Here is an 18,009-nt window from a genome sequence, read left to right as displayed (position 1 = left end):
TTACGCTAGATTTTCAGATCATACGTTGGCTGAGGGTTTTTTGCTGGAGCCAAGTGCTAATGGAGGAGGACAAGACGAGGAAGAAACACCTTGATGAAAAGCTCTTAATGCTGCTTAGGCCAATCCTCCAGCATGTTCACTGGATCTCATAAAGCTTCCCAGGAACATGAGTTAGCCAGAGGAAAACAAGGGTTTATACCAGAGTAGGACTGCTAATCGCTAAACCACATAATACCAACCACACAACCTGGTATTCTACCACCATTGTCCTAGCAATCCAATCACTTCTCAACCCAAAGCAAACTAATGAGAGGTCCATTTTACTTACTTTAACAAGAGATGTTGTAATTTCCAAGTTTAGCTTGGATAATAGTATGAATAACTTTTAACATATTTTTCAACCACAGAACACAAAAAGTAAACGTAATAACTAATTTATGTCGATATGTTTGTTCCTTTATTTTAAAAATATTGTTTCATTACTTTGTGTACATCAAAAATCAGGAATGTGTGTGTACTGTAGACCATCAGAGCCATAGTTATTTCACATCAGTTGATTTGCATTGTATGATAGATACCAGTCTTTAAAATGACTCTAGGGGATTCTGCAACCACCACCACCATCAAGATGATAATGATAATAATTTGTTCAATGAATTGATTTTTTACAATGATTCAGGGGAATTGTCCCATTGTGTTTTCATGTTTATGAATTAAATAGTTTGACATGATAAACTCAGAATCTGCCTGCACCTTGATCAAACACACCAAAAATAGCATGACACCACCTGCACCACAACTTAGACCTGCTGTCTAAAATCGATTCTACTTTTGGTCACCAAATTGCTAGATGCACCACGTGCATGCACTACAATACACCGACATGCCTATTGAGGTGCAAATTCCCAAACAATTGCCATGGCACGAAAATTAAATGTGCCCGTTTTTACACCGAGCACATGGTGGCCTGTATATGTAAATAGGGCCTGTTGAGTCAACAGCAGTACATATACAGGTAGCAGGACTACACAAAATAAAAAAAATACAAACAAAAATATAGACAACGCAAACGTTTTGGCCAACTAGAAACATCCATTTTATGACAATTTGAATTTATTGCCAAATAGTACATCCCCATGGACATTTAGCATGAAAGGTTGCACTAAATATACTTGACTTCGTATTGCTAAAAAAAATAATAATAATACAAATAAAAATCTGACAATGTACAAAGAATGGTACAATACTTTGTCAGTAAGTATAAAGACATAAGATAGTGATATTGTGTGATTTGTATGTGTATTTTTTGTAATTGCCTATTATAGGACGGGTACCTTCAAGAATACATTTCCTATACATTTTTCCTTATTCTCCACAACATCCACTTTTACCAAATTGCCACCACTGTGACAAAGTAAAACTGCTCACATCAATACAGGATGGAGAAACAGATTCTATGGACCATTACCACCACATCGTGTTTGTTTTAAGGGTTCTGGGCTGCTGCACATTGGACATTTGACTGTCTGAACACGCATTGTTTTCTCCCTGCAATCCATTATTTTCTGAGTTATACATGTTTGAAAGTAAGAGCTCACCCATCCCGAATTGACCACAGGTGCTCTTCCTTGATTTAATTGTTCCAATCTGCTGAGCAAATTGTGTTTTTATGTGCGGCCAAAACAAGTAACAAGGAAACTATTGCTTATCTCTGTACCACATAATTATTCACAAATATACTCTTTTTTTTTCCTGATGAAAGAAGAGACTCTAATATATCTTTTGGTAAATTCCATGTTTTTATAGCAATAGAACAGAATATTCTGTGGGCCTTGCAAAATCAGACAAAATCCAGTAAAACAGCCGCAAGTAAAGGGGGTTGCTTCCGTGAAAATGGCCAGTTCAAGTTACAACTATCCATTCTCTCACTTTATCATTCAAGTTACACAACTACACAAACAACATCTATCAGATTGACTTGGACAAAGCAAAATTACAGGGTTGATTGAACTAAAATAGTAATGTCCAATAAAACAAAAGTGTTGGTCTAAAAGTGGCTAAAATGCTGCATCTTTTACTTTTCTCTTTCCTCTCATCAAATATCAGATTTCCATCTATGGAGCTTGAAATAGGTCTGTTTCTATTTCTGGCTTATTTCAGGTATAAATACAAGTGCAGTATTATGTCACTGTTGCTATGAAAATCAGTGACCTTCACTTCCCTCAAAGCTTTTTAGAGATACAGTACACGTATGAATGAATGAATTAAACCCTTGACACACAAAATACCCTATTCCACCCTCCAGCACCCCCCCCCCCAATGCCCCCCTCTTTTCCACCTCTGAGACACTCAACAGTTCGAAGAGGTCATTGAACACAGGGAGGTTGTGGAGTGGGGGTGGCATGGTGTGCACGTTTGTGTTTTTAATGCTAATGTGGGAGGAGGCAATGAGGACAATGAGGACAATGAGGGAAGAACAAAGAGGAGGCCCTATGATTGGGGATGTGCGCCACATGGACAAGATGGACAGCGAGTTACTGAACATTTCCACAAATGAGAACAATACAGGGATATGCTGTTTCCCTGTGTGTTGTGCCTAAATAGGTTCCAATATTTCTCTGTAAAGTGATCACAAATACCATCAGGCATTTCTATGTTTTCAAGATTTCCATGACCAAAGGCAGCTTTTCGGTATTTAAATTATTTTACTATATGTTGTATTCACTGAAATTTTGATTCGACATCTGTTGTTGGCTGCGGATGGATCTTATATTAGGTTGCGCTGCAACATCCTCCTTGTGATCACATCAAAGTACAGTACTGTACATTAAAAAAGAGTGCAGTGCATTAGCTGTGTGAGGTTGCAGAAAGTGCGAACTGGCCTCTCACTGAGCAATTAGAAAGTCAGTACTGCGTCAAATTCACCAAGGTGGAATTCTCTTGTCACCTATTGATTGAATGGGATGTTGCTATGCACATGTAAAGGTAAGACTAACCCTGGGATTACACCGCATGCGTGTGCGTTGCGTCTCCGCTGCGTCCTGACTGTGTGCTCCGGACACGTCAATTTTATGGACAAAACTCACTGGCTGCACACAGCTGCGGTCCGGCAGCTCCGTTGCGGACAACTTCCCGCCGTGTCTCGCGTGATCGCGTGCGATAATGTGGCATTATAAACACACTTTTGTCTGTGCTCAACAGAAAATAAAAAATAGAGGTGGACTGGAACCTTTGATTAACGTCCTTTGATTAAACTTTTTTTCCTGCCTTTTTTTTTTGTGGTTGTCCTTACAAAAAGGATTTGCCGTGTCATATATTATTTTGTGGATTTCCACCTCCAATATAAACCTTTCCTCGTCCATGTTCGCTGGCGTTTCAACCGTGAGTAAGCACCTGGCCCGTTGACTCCAGGTCTGGCTATGCCCATTATGAGGTTTACTGACATGATTGCAAAATAGGATCTGGCGAGTGTTTTATTCTGAAAAGTAACCAGAAACTTTATTTTGAAACTGTGTCGGTCTTCCTGTCCCGCTCAATGTGTTCTGTGCTAGTTTGCCATTTGACGGATGCCGACGGATGCATCGTCCGGCAAAAATAGAAAATAGGTCTATCCGTGTGGTGGCCGGCACGACGCAGCGCACACGCATGCGGTGTAATCCCGGGGTAAAAGAACTTAACTATTATTTTTTTATTATTTTATTTAATTTATTCAATCATCAATCCATCCATTTTCTTAACCACTTGTCCTCACAAGGGTCGAGGGGGCGCTGGAGCCTATCCTAGCTGGCTTCGGGCAGTAGGCGGGGTACACACTGAACTGGTTGCCAGCCAATTGCAGGGCACACAGAGACGAACAACCATCCACACTCACAATCACACCTATGGACAATTCGGAGTGTTCAATTAGCCTGCCATGCATGTCTTTGGAATGTGGGAGGAAACCGGAGCACCCAGAGAAAACCCACGCAAGCACGGGGAGAACATGCAAACTCCACCCAGGAAGGCCGAAGGCCGGACTCAATCTCACGTCCTCTGCACTGGGAGGCGGACGTGCTAACCAGTCAGCCACCTTATTAAATCATATTTATTATCTTTATTAATAATATATTATCTTATATATTATATTTATTAATAATATTTAATTGATTTACTATTATTTATTATAATTTATGTATTTATTTATTTTGTATATTTTATTTATTTGTATTTATTTTTTAATTATGCAGCAAAATCTGCTCTCTACCTTGAGTTTATATCCCTCAGTAGAAGTAGACAGCAGCTGTGTTACACCTGCAGACCAAAGCCAGATCTTGACAGCACCCTGGTCAATGAAGCTAACTGGATATTAACCTTCACAATATTTTATGGAAAATTGTGATACTGCATTCGTATAATCACGCTAACACAAAAGCCAATTATGACTTAAATAAGTACTGTGAATGTGAAAGTCTAATTCAACTCAACTTTAGAACAACCATCACTGCAGACAAAGTGCTGTACATGGAGTCATGCAATAAAGAGAGGTTTAACAAAATAACAAAAAACAAAAAAATCAGAAGTAAGTAAATAAAATGTACTTATATCAATATCAATAAATGAATAGCACAAAATACAGAAAGCTTTATAAAACAGTAAAACAATGCCGAGTCTCATGCTGAGTAATGATGTGTTTTAAGATGAGCTTTAAAAGTGAATAAAGAGGCAAAGTGTCCAAGTAAGGTTGGGCAAGACCAATTAGAGATTTGAAGATAATTAAAATAATCTTAAAATGAACTCTAAATTTCACGGGCAGTCAGTGAAGAGAGGTCAGAATTGGGGTTATGTGCTCCTTCCTACAAGAACCAGTTAGGAGACAAGCAGCAGCATTTTGGACCAAATGAAGACGCAAAGGGGAGGACTGGCTGACTGCAGTAATCCAGGAATCAGGAGATTTAATATATAAATGAGAGATTGGGATTTTTCTGTCTTTACAATAATGTCATAATCCATCCATCCATCCATCCAATTTCTTAACTGCTTGTCCTCACAAGGGTCGCGGGGGTGCTGGAGCCTATCCCAGCTGACTTCGGGCAGTCGGCGGGGTACACCCTGAACTGGTTGCCAGCCAATCACAGTAATGTCATAATGTTTTTGTTATTATAATTGTATTTTATTTTATTGTATTTATTTTTTGTTGGGGGGGGGGGGGGGTATATTTCAAAAGTATTAGTGGTAGCCTACTGGTTGGTATCAGTCTGGAAAATACTTAACTTTTTCTTATGTCCAAATAACACAATAATTTAATCAATTATTTGGTATATTGTTTCATAGTGTTTTATGTGATTTTTGAACAGTATGTTCCGGGGGGAAAATTACCTTTTGGTGTACAATAACTTAACCACTGCATTTGTACCACTGGCACTATTTTAGAGTATAGCAAGTGCTACAATTTGTGCAGATTGTAAACCTAGTTAACTAGCTAGAGTATAGTTCAACTTAGTTAGCTTTGTTGAAAACAAGCAACAAGTAAGCGCAAATACAAAAGCAGAATACAAAGAAACTTTATTCTAAACAAAAAGCAAAGAAAAGATTTTAGTGATACTGTGCAGTCTAATCAAGACAATGTAATATTTGCGCACAGTGCGAAGTAGATTATAGATAGTGACATAATAATATATTTTTTATACTAATTCATTTAATTTATAGGTGCCTTTCAAGACACTCAAGGTCGCCTTACAACACAATAAATTAAAAAAAAACATACAATAAAACAACAAAACATAATATATTGTGATACATCCTATTACGCCCCTCCAGTTAAAAATTACGAGTCCAAATGGTTCTTGTTACAACAGGCATTTATTGCTGTTATAATAATAACACAACGATAGAGAACACAAAGATATAAAATAACTTCCATTTGCCAAATAGACCTGTTAAAATTCACTAAATAAGCCTGCTAACATGCGAACGTTGCTAGCATGCTAACGGACTAGCGCTAGCGTGCTAACAAGCTAACAGTAGTAAACTACTTCCAAAAGGCATCATAAATACTAACAGAAAAAGTGCAAATGCTTGCAAATATGTTACCTCATTGGCCGCATGTACTAGAGAGGAGTAAAATATCTTCTTTCTTCTAACAGCTACAACAGCAACTCTTCAGGCTGGCTTCCGATTTAGCATTAGCAATGTGTCAATCATTAGAGTCCCCATACAACACGCACATAACAAACATTGGTTCCACTATGAAAACAAACCCCTGAAACAACAAAATTCTTACAAATGCATAAAATAAATCTTAATATTTATGATGTAATCAAACAAAACATATTTAATTTTAAAGCTGACTCACAGCTTCACATCCAGTGTATGAAACTGATTAAAAACATACAATAATACGTATGCAAAATATAAGGCTGGGGAAAAAAAGTCAACCCAGTGAGTTGGGTCAACCACAAAAATTGGTCAACACAAAAATGCACGCTTCAAAGCTATTTTAAGCATTTTAAAAAACATATTTGCGGGACCTGGAAGTTACTGGAGGCCCGGAACCAATATTGCATGTTTCTGCACATACACTTATTGCTGACGTACTCCAACCGGCATTCACCTACCTCCACTACTAACTAAGATGCTTCTTCTGGTTTGTTTGGGGTTTGTTTGTGGTCTCTTTAGACTGAAAAGGGAGAAAATTAGCATCGCTACCTGTGTTATGTTGTGTAATACGCATCAAAATCGCTAAATAAATAAAAGAGCTCTAATGAATTTATTGGCGCCAGACACACGTAAGATGGTGGCCCTACATGTGTCAGCAACAGGAAGGCGGTATCTATAGCATAGAGCAAGTCTCCTCCCGACACGGCGATGCCGCCAAGTTGTTTTTTTCACTCCTCCAAGTAGCGTGCAGGCCATCCAGCATTTGCCATAAGGACTCTTACTACGGTTTTACGCCACCAAATGTGCAATAACTTGACCTAGTTGGCCACAATGCACTTAACAACAGACGCAAGAGAGTTTGCATTTTGCAAACACGGACGCTGGCGGTAGAAACAAACTCTCACTTCGTGACGTTTATGGAATTGAATGGGATGGAACCATCAGGGTGACGGCGCGGGTTCCTGGAGCATAAAGTAAGTTATTTGAAAAACCTTTCCGTGCAGTACCATTAGTATGCTGCGTCAATGGCCATTGTGATTTTCAGGAAAACTACAATAAGTAAGTGATTCGAGTTTATTCAGGGTAATGCTAATCGTGATTGTTAATCATTTAGCATAGGCTAATTTTGTTAGTGTTTGTGTATTATGTGCATATGTGTGCAGAAGATAAGGAACAATGAGTATTTATATCCACTAAATTCGTCCCACGTTCAACCTTGGTGGACTTTTTTTCTAGGGGGGAATTAGTCGATTAATCAATGGAATAATCGGTAGGCAACTCGATTTTGTAAAAAGTCGTTAGTGACAGCACTATTGAATAATATTTCATTGAAAGTCATAACGGAATTTAGAATTGATAATGCCTGTCCTCCACTGTGCTGGCGCTGATCAGGGATCAGCAGTAATTGACCTGGATTTCCATGCCAAGGGTTCTAACCTGCTGGCCGGTTTAGCTAAGAGGCTCGATGAACAACATCTGTGTGACTCTTTGAGATATCATTCTAATAAATTAATTTACAATTTGATGAGAGAAACTTAAAGAGAAACAAGATCATACTTTAATCCCAAATATTTTTGTGTTTCATACTGAGACTGTCCATACTAATCCTCTCCAAAACACATTATGCACAGAGATTACACATGTCAAACCCACTGCATACAGTATATAGTGTTGTGAGCAATACAATATACTGTACTCACGTTGTTTTCAAAGCAGCTTTAGGAGCAGCGAGTCAGCAAATTATACATTGATTAAATGCTAATATTACCTCTGTGCATTTGATATAACACTCATTCTCTTGGCACTTCTGCATGCTGCTGAGAACAGCAGTCTCCAGAGGACCCATAACACCACAACCCCCCAGTATTGTTCCTGTGCGCCAATTTGTGACACACACAAAATGTCCTTCTTTGTCAAAATTAAAAAGCAGAACTGAAGTGAAGACAGAATCCCCTAAATATGTTAATAATACACACATTAAAGACAACTATGGATCAACATTAAAAAAAAACACACACACATTTGGTATCAGTACTGTAAAGTGATCCTGTCAGTTTGGCCAACCATGACAAAGACAAGTGCCAATGTGCTTAAGCCAAGAGTAGACACACACGAGCACGCCTATACCATATCTAGGTTAACTTTGTCTGGCCAATCTGCTCTGCTTTCTGCATCCTTAATCTCTTCCCCTGCATTGACTCAAAGTGAGGCGCAGCCCGTAATGCGATAGGATTCTCATTTCTTTGAATTCAGTGTGAACAGTGAAGCTTGTAAACAACAATAAATGAAATTGGAAGGCGTAACAAAGGTTGTTGTGTGTGATTTTTGTTGTTGCTTTTTTCTGTATCCATAGCAATTGTTTGAGTTGGTCACATTTGTGAAATGTACTTAGTTGCTATATCCAATGATACTGTCATTGATTGCACCAATGTTTTCTCTTTAGTCTGGAAATAGTCCATGAGTAGGTTTATAATATATGTTACTACACTGTTGGTGAAACTGTCTTATAATAGTCAGTCAATCAACATACTAAACAAAACATACTAAAATTAACAACCAAGCACCAAAGTTTCAATCTGCATTTGTGTCTTTTTTGGTACCTCATTTTTCCTCTTACTTGTTTATAAATGGTTTATAAACAGGATATTAAGTAACATTAATAGTAACTTCCTGGTTACCGAATATTCACTTTTTGGGCCCTCTGGTAATGGTATTACCTAATTAATATGGGACTTAACAAAGGTTACAAAATAGTTACCACACATTTTATGTTTACAAGTGCCATAGGTAATTGATTATTGTTTATTGCAGAGCGGTCAAAATTAATCAATTACTCGACAAGTAATCGATTATCAAATTAATCGATGACTATTTTAATAATCGAGTAATTGTTTGGAGACTTTTTTGGGGGGGGTATAAATGTCCAAATCCTCTGATTTCAGCATATCAACAGTAATTGGTCACTTATTTCTGTAGACATTCATGAAAGAGGACTGATTATCTTCTGTGTTTAATCAAAATAAGACATTTGCAAACATCTATTTTTACTTTGAAAAACAATGACCAAATCGGTAATATAGTACAACATCAACCCCCTTTTTTTTAAATCACAATACGGAAATGAAGTACGAAATAAACACTAATCATTTGTTAATAAACAGTAATTAGGGGGGAAATGCTTTTGTAATATACTTTAATGCAAAAATTTAAATGAATTCAATTGAATAATCGATAGCTTAATCAATTCTAAAAGTATTCAATAGTGACAGCACTAGTTTATTATTTATGTATTTTTGAGAATCTTACATGTTCTTAATGTAAAGCGGTGTCTTTTATTTTTCCAATCAGTGCACATTAGTGACTGATTCTCAAAATATTTTCCTATGGTCATGAGAGCAGAAATAAATTGCAAAAGAGAAAATACAACAACACTCTGTAATTATTCCTCACATATTATAATATTAACAAGTATTGATTGTATCCAAGACTCCACTCAAAGCCTATATTGATCTCATACATTACTGGAACTATAAGCATTGATCAGCCGGTACTATTGGGGGTGAAACCAGCACATTGATTTTGCGTAACACATAGAGATTAGACTGATGTGAAAGAGGATGCTGAGCTCCAGCTGGATCCAAAAAGGCATTCCTATCTTCCCGGGTGGGGGATCCATCCTCCTCCCCCATGCTTTCTTCCCCTCCATTCTGCTCACTGGAGCATGTATTAGTATTGTTTCCCTCTCACCATGTGCTCCTCTCTCAGAGTGAATGAGCCTTGAGTGGTGCAAGGCACCACCCAAAACAACAGTGTAATTGTACCTCCCAGCTTCCTACTTAAAACACAAACCATTTGCATTTAATATTTCGCAATCATCCCAAACATCCATTCCACTAGCTGGTTTGTTTTGATGTCACCCACAATTTGTACTATATTTGTCATAGATTGCACACGCGTCAAACTGTGATGAATGACTCCAATAGAAGCACAAGGCTGAGAAGTCCCAGCTGCCTTAGGAGAGGTACAGCCATAAAAGATCAAACACTGCTATCCAACGGACTTTGACCTGAGGGATTGCAGTAAAGCCGATGTATAAGATATATAAAGGTGGCAAATCCAGGTCCAGAAATTTAAATTCTGCCACGGTTTGGTTTTAGCCCCTGATGCTAGCTAGCTAGCTCCCTAAAAGGTAAACAAGCACCATGGGAGCCAGCTAGGGAGCTAGCTAAAAGATAAACAAGCACCATGGAAGCTAGCTAGGAAGCTAGTTAGCTAGCACCTGGGGCCAAAGCCAAACTGTGGCAGGGTTTTTACTTTCTGGACCTGGATTTGCCACCTTTGCCGTTCGACCATCTAAATGATCTGTATCTCTATTCGGAGTGGGTGTGGCAAAAATTTAAATGGGCGTGGTTTAACTCGAGATGGGCGTGGTTTACCAAAATACATTACTATTTTTTTGTATGAAATTGAAAAAAACTAAACAGAAAACGAAAATTATGAAAATCATTGAAAATTATTTGACAAAACAGCCTAAAAAAGATTCAAATTAATAAATGATTTTGATCACAAAAGAAAAACAATTTTTCCAAAAAGTTTTTATAAACTCAGAAAATGCATGTGTATGAATAAATATTTACAGAACAGTGTGAGAATTGAGATTCACTTCTTCTTTTTTTATCACAATAAGAATCTATAAAGAATGGGTTTTTTTAAATGACTGAGAACATGAATCTTTTTTAAGTGTATGAATAAATATTTAAAGAGCAGTCTGAAAATGAATATTCACTGTTTTTGATCACAATATAAACATCCTACATAGCAGCAACTGATGCATTAGCCACTGCTAAAAAGCACTAAAACCGCTATAAATTCAACTAAGATGGCCCTCCTGTGGCATAATAACGCTTTCTTAATACAGTAAATCTATTTGAAAGTGGGGTTAGGGATACAGGGTATGGTTAGGGAACAAGTTTAGCAGCTTTCTTGCATGTTGTGATGACAAAAAAAAAGTCTCTATATCAATATTTGAAAAAAAAACTAAACTGACCGAGTAGTAGGATCATATTTTACCAGCCTGCAAAACATACCTGTTTGCCAAATGTAGGTGGGTTTAATTCCCACTGCTGGTTGTGCATCCAGTTCCCAGATGGAGAAAAAGAGCAGCGCTAACCTCCAGAGCAAGGGTACCTTTTTCAGCACCTTAACAGCTCTGCTGGCCAGCCCCATTGCCACTGCCACTGCGCAGCAAGCGCTGTAGTTCCCAATGCAGTCAGGTGGATAAAAATAAGAAGCCAAGCCACGAGGTGAAGACGAACTCAAGTGCCACGCGCCTTCTTATGCTTTGCTTTTGTCCGCCCCGGCGTATCCAAGGAGAGGTAATCCTGGTCGATGCAGGACAGAGGACTCCACTTGCTCTTCTCTGCGTCTGTTTCAGTCCAGGCTCCTTAATGAGTGAGAATGATGTTTGGGACCAATAACACAGGGAACAATAGATCCCTAAAGCCAGCTTGATGCTGCTGTATGCCGGGATGATGCAGCACCTCCCTCCCTCCCTCCCTCCCTCTCTCTCTCTCTCTCTCTCTCTCTCTCTCTCTCTCTCTCTCTCTCTCTCTCTCTCTCTCTCTCTCTCTCTCTCTCTCTCTCTCTCTCTCTCTCTCTCTCTCTCTCTCTCAGTACATACACGCCCACCCACTCTACCCTCCTTCCTCCTCCCGCATCTTCACATACACTCCAGTCCAAATAAACAAACAAACAAAAATGCCCTATTTTTGAGAAGGTGTGATGAAAGGACAAACACAGTTTCTGTCAATTCAGAAAACTATTATTATTGTGTAAATAAATGCTGAAAGCATTTATTATTATTACTACTACATTTCTCCACTGATTCAATCCATTCCAACTTAATCATGTCACAAAAATTCACACTTAACGGGCTATTATTTTTATCTGTCCAAATATTCAGTTTTCCCACAATTCTACACCTTTCACCCTAAAAATTCCCTTTCACAGCATTCACAAGTTATTCTACGTTTACTTATTGCAATGTTTTTTTGTCATTTAACTACTTCTACATTTCTCGATTGATTCGATCCATTCCAACTTCGTCATGTCACAAAAATTCACACACACACTTAACGGGCTATTATTTTTATCAGTCCAAATATTCAGTTCTCCCACAATTCTACATATTTCACCCTAAAAATCCCCATTCACAGCATTCACAAGTTATTCTACGTTTTCTTATTCCGCTGTTTTTCGTCATTTTACTTACTTCTACATTTCTCGACCGATTAAAACAATTCTGCTAAATTCGCTCAATACATATGACGTATCAATACGTCATATGCTTTTTATTATGCAAGAGTGTACAGGGGGGTGTGGCGCAGCTTCTGACTGAAGGATTAGGCTTGACTGCAATATTATTTAAAAGAAACGGCCAACAGGTGACAGCAAGTATAAGATCAGCCAGTATCACGCAAGGATCTTGTTGTAGAAGAAGAGAAGCAGAAAGTGTAGATTGGGACTGGGAGTGTCGTCTGTCACTACTAGCGTGTTGTAGAGCATCGGGGAGCAGCGGAGATGAAGTAGAAAATAAGCGATCGGCAGAACAAAACAGTTAACCCTGCAGGATTGCTTTTTGGTTTAAAAAAGCATCCTCATCGGTTCATCAAAGCATCAGTGATCGAGTTGCTGCACATCAAGGAATGACACTTCGTTCATCGAGCAAACGCAACGAGCAACCGTTGAGCGATGATCCGCTGGGTAAACGGCTCGTTTTGCCGGTCACGTCGACCCCTGGATGACTGAATGCTGCGGCAGAGCTGCAGTTAGACCAGTCAATTGTTTATTTTTATGTGCATTAAACTGTTATTTTGTTATCAAAAGCACTTATTGGAACGTTTTTTTACTGCACGAAAACATTATTTAGATGTTTGAGCTGTCACAAAAGAAAAAATAGGAGTGTTTAAGTCTAAGTTGTACTTGAAATGTTTGTTTTACAAAAGCTAATTTTCTACGTTTTTTTTCTCAGGAATTTCGACAAAACTTGGCTATATTCTAACGCTGATAACTAAAGAACGGAAAAAGATAGAAATACACTTCTTCTTTCTAATGAAAGAAGAGTGTCTAATCTTTATTTTGGTTTGTTTGTTCCATGTTTATATAGCAATAGAACACAATATTTTGTGGGCCTTGCAAGATCAGTCAAAATCCAGTAAAACGACTGGTATTGAAGGGGGTTGCTCCAATGAAAATGGCTGGTATTCAATGAGTTAAACATGTTTAAAAAAAAATGCTTCACGAGCTATTATTTTTCTCATTCCAAACATTCAACGTTTTCCCACAATCCAATATTTTTCACCCCAAAAATCTCGATTCATTTTCAATGAGACATTTTTGCAAGGTTTCTTAAGATGAACTGTTACTTTTAGAGGTTTAAAAAAGTATGAATTTTCATCAAAAATAAACAATTAATCAAAAATTATTCAATTCATTAATTAATTGAATAATTAATAATTTTCATATCCAAGTAAAATTTTAAGCCATTACTTAACTTAAAATGGTCCAAATGATCAGATTTCATGAAAGCAGACTGATTTGTGTTAAATCAAAATAGGCAATTTGCAAACATTTCCTTTTACTTTGGAAAACAATGACTGAACCAGTTACTGAATCAGTTTCAAAAAGTTTGGTGATATTGCTTAATTATTGTTGAGTTGTTTTTAATTACAAACAATACCAATTAAACAACATTAATTGTCCAATAAACAGTAATTGGGAAAACATTGTTTTGTAATACACATTAATGCAAAATAAAATTATATAGTAATATTGTCTGATTATTCAATTCATCGATGGAATAATCAACTCTAAAAATATTCCATTCACTAATTTGTTTTTATTTATCTATTAATACGCTTGAACTCATTTTGGTTTGGTTTGTCAGAGATTTCTGCTTCAGGAGCTAGTTGACTAACCAATGCAACACAACCACAAGAGATGTTTTACCAATCAAAGTAACTTATTTTTACTCAAGTAATTATTTGGATAATTACTTTTTGCGGGCTGCAGTGCCCCGTCCTGCTGCATTGGGTTGGGGGCGCGGGCCGTGTAGGGGTGGGGGCCGCTCCTACTCCTGGGTCTATTTTGATCCCTTCCCTATCAGAAACAAAGGGACTATAATCCAAGGATCATATCAAAGTAAATCATCCATAAAAATGGGTTTGGCTAGGTACAGTCCACAACTGGGATCATGCTTCGGCCTCATCGTGATGTCTCAATTTTTCCCCCTCCCCAACCCTTTTTGGTTTAAGACTAGTAACCAGATTAAGGTTCCAAAGCAGTGGGGGCATGCTTTTAGAGCCCCAAAAGTCTTGAGTCTGTCTGCCTGTATACTCCAAAAGAGGATTTCACTGGGTTATTATTACACTCAATGTTAGTACAATCTCTAGGTAATCACACAAAGAAATGGGGTCATGGTATCAGAGAAAGGTCTATATATTTGTGAGCATATTTACCTGCCAATACCCGCCATTCTGTGTGTTTTGCCAGAAGAGTGGATGATGTTATAGGAGCAAAAAAGATACACTACCTACTTTTTATTTCCAATAGTGGACGCTCGGATGCCCGCCAAGCCCCCACCCCCCTGACGTGCTACACACAACGCAAGGATATGCTGAGTTAAAACTGCAGCTATGCATGATGTCAGATCAGATATCATTCTCATCTGACATCTGTCTAAAAATTATCAAAGGATAAAACCTGCAGACTTTGCTGGCCTTTTTGCAACACAAAATAAGGACCTTACGCAAAAAAGGGTTAGGGTTAGCTAGCTATATGCAATTCGGTGGGTTGTATTCAACGTAGAAAACGGTGGAAATTTGCTGTAAAGTAAGGTACAATATTTTAACGTTTGTTTAACAGTGGCAAACCACTTTTTTAATCTTTTATTTTTTATTTAATTTTATTTATTTTTGAATTTTTTTTACTGTGGTAGAAAGTGAAATGCTCAAGCTTAACCTTCACATTATGCCCCAGTTACTGACACATGACGTTATTAAAATGTATTTTTTATTTTTATTTAATTTTTTGACCATATTGAAATGTCATAGAAAACTGCATCATCATCATGGGTGTTTCTAGACCACCTTGGGGCCCCAGGCAAGAAGGACCATTTATTAAACAATTTTAGAGAATAAAAAATAAAAATAAAAAATAGCACGTCATGCCACTCAGTGACTATGAGAATGGTTATCTGTTTTTTGATACTGTCTATGTGTTGTGTTTCTTCATTGTGGATTCCCTCATGTAAAAAAGAAAAAGGATTTGGGCAATATGACCCAAGCGGTTAAAATGGATTCATAACTGTAAGAGACGAGCAAAGCTGAAGCAATTGTATGCATTCTGTTTGTCTTTCCTACTCTTTCTCAAACATAGATAGAAGTTTGTGGTCTGTAGCAAAAGTCCTAAGGGAGTGTCTGACACAACATGCTACACCTCTCTGGGGTGGAAACAATTGCATGTCCTGCTCACTCTGACAACGCTCCCAAGAGCACAAACAAGGCCAGATAAATGGAAAAGATAAATGATAACCAAATGGACCGTTCATGGGTGAATATTAGGTTTCCCATAGAGAACATAAGGGACAAGTGATGTACTGTAACTGTCTGCCGCTTTGGCGGCTAGTCCATAATCAAACGCAGCTCAGTTCTTGGTAAGCAGGTGTCATGGATGCCATATGTTTGGAAAAAAAGCAAAAAAAAAGCCGGTACAAACACAAACCCGATACCAACGTCTGATGGCCTTCTCCCGGACACTTCCAATTAAAAATGTTATACGAAATAATTTAGTCTTTTGCACTTGTCTGCTTCCTTCAATTCCTAAAAATAATTGCTGATGTCGCACTTTAGTGACTTAACTAAAAGTAAAATATTTTAGATGTATTTTAATCTGTTCCTATTTACACAAAAGATCAGCAGTTTTGCATTTTGCACCCAATGTGAAACAAACCATAACCTAAAAATAAAGATTTGATTAATTGAACCAACATACACAAAGAACAGTGAATATGGCATAGGATTACACACCTATTGATCATATGTCAATGTGGTTTCACTTAGGGCTGGGCGATATAAACGGTATATTCAATACAAGGTATAAATTTTGACGTAGGTAGAGATTTTGACTCTACCGTCTTATCGCAGTAGCACATGTTGATGATGTCACCTTATAGCGCATGTTGATGACGTCATCGTATCTGCGTCCCGGCATGGCGCACGGCTCATTGTAGCGCCAGCTTGACTCGTCCTCGCGCGACTGTTGACATCCAACATCAACACGACGCCACCTTGAAATTATATTTAATTGCCAATTATGGACGCTAAGAAAGTTAATTATTCTGTTAATTAGTCTGTCACTGTATCATATGACACAAGTGCGTTAGCAACTAGCCACTAACGTGAGCCTAAACAAATGACAGCATTCGGCGAGCCAAACTAACCTTGCTCTCGCAAGATGTATTTTCGCGGTATTTGTGAATTCACAAACTCCCGAGAAGCCATCTTGTACCGCTCCCATTCATTTCCACTGATACGTACCACTGGTGGTTCGGACCAATCACAGAGCGACATTGTATTTGGGGGCGGGATATGCAGCTGTGACAAAAACAAGAAGCACCGAAGCCGTGGGAAGAAACAAACCAAACATGGCAACACAGGTGGATGCGTGGATGCTGCAATTAATTCTTCGTCCAATCAGCTCGAAGTGCTGTACAGCATGCCCCGCCTTTCCCGAGCAAATCAACGCAGAGCTGTCCCAGACTCATATTGTGGAGAACTCCCTCGAGTGAAGCACAAATCAATCTGGCCATTGCCAGGCTAGAGCCAACCTGCAGCTGTATTCAAATACTGTCAGACATTTCAAACTCAAACAGAAAAAAGTCCATCAATGCATTGACCGTTAAAGGTGCATTGTGCAGTTTACAGATGCCCAGATGAGTACGAAGAGCCCTGAATGTTTTACTGTGACTGCACCCCTCAGCTTTTATCTTCCCTTTATAGTAGAGTGTGCGGACCCTCACACTTCACAGTTTCTTTGGGGAGGGGAAGGACAGAGTTTTTCTTACCTCATTTGAAGTCATGTCTTAATTTGTCAAATGTGGCTGTCGCCTTAAGATCGTACACGTACTTGCATGCGCACTATGAACGAGCCTGCCACAGATGCTGCAGCTACGCTTTGGGCCAGATGGGGCAGCCATGAGTAAAAAAGTGACAAACTGCACAAACATCCTTTAATAATTGCAAATATCTAAACCTAAACAATGTTAGCTTTCTATCAATCTATAAAAGCTATTATACATTAGGAAGAATGATGGGTGTGATATCACTATTTTATTTTTATTTTATTTTTTATTTTTTTACTTAATTACAATAAATGGTCCAATTTGTTACATCTGTTTACAATACCAAATCTTCCACTCGGCTTCTATTCTCCATTCTAGCTGTTGGTATGTCAATGAATCAAAAATCAAGAATAGACAAAATACAAAAATACAGTTAGACGATATGTTAACTAAAAAGACAGAGTTTATAATACAACAATTGAGATACAACAACTTTGAATATAATAACAAATCAGGTAAATTTCTTGCAAACCAACTTCAACGTAATCGGGAAAAATCGCTTATAACGGCTATTAAAGGGACAACTGGTGAATGTACACAATCACCAGAAGAAATTAATCAAATTTTTTATAATTATTATCACAACCTATACTCAGAAACTAATAAACTTAACCCAGAGCATATTGAGGCATTCCTCAGTAGCTTAAATATACCTCAGGTAACTACTGAATATAAAGATATGTTAGATGCACCAC

At 38.0% G+C, this 18,009-nt stretch overlaps 2 protein-coding genes across 2 annotated transcripts in view; one reads left to right on the top strand and one right to left on the bottom strand.

The window, feature by feature from the left end:
• Window positions 1–11,663, bottom strand: part of thsd7aa (thrombospondin, type I, domain containing 7Aa) — a 145,672-nt gene extending 134,009 nt beyond the window's left edge. The window contains exon 1 of the mRNA XM_086062077.1: window positions 11,223–11,663. Coding sequence (XP_085918203.1) covers window positions 11,223–11,361 — 139 coding nt within the window. The 5' untranslated portion in view covers window positions 11,362–11,663. The remainder of the gene's footprint in view (window positions 1–11,222) is intronic.
• LOC147158155 (transmembrane protein 106B-like) overlaps window positions 7,010–18,009 on the top strand; it is an 85,125-nt gene continuing 74,125 nt past the window's right edge. Inside the window, exon 1 of the mRNA XM_086062075.1 lies at window positions 7,010–7,109. The gene's annotated coding sequence lies outside the window, so the exon portion shown is untranslated. The remainder of the gene's footprint in view (window positions 7,110–18,009) is intronic.

Source organism: Leptonotus elevatus, chromosome 19 (genome assembly GCF_054856555.1).
Source record: "Leptonotus elevatus isolate MCC_2025b chromosome 19, RoL_Lele_1.0, whole genome shotgun sequence".
In the NCBI taxonomy this organism is placed as follows: Eukaryota; Metazoa; Chordata; class Actinopteri; order Syngnathiformes; family Syngnathidae; genus Leptonotus; species Leptonotus elevatus.
Note: the sequence above shows the minus strand (reverse complement) of the source record. Positions and strands in the feature narration are given on the sequence as shown.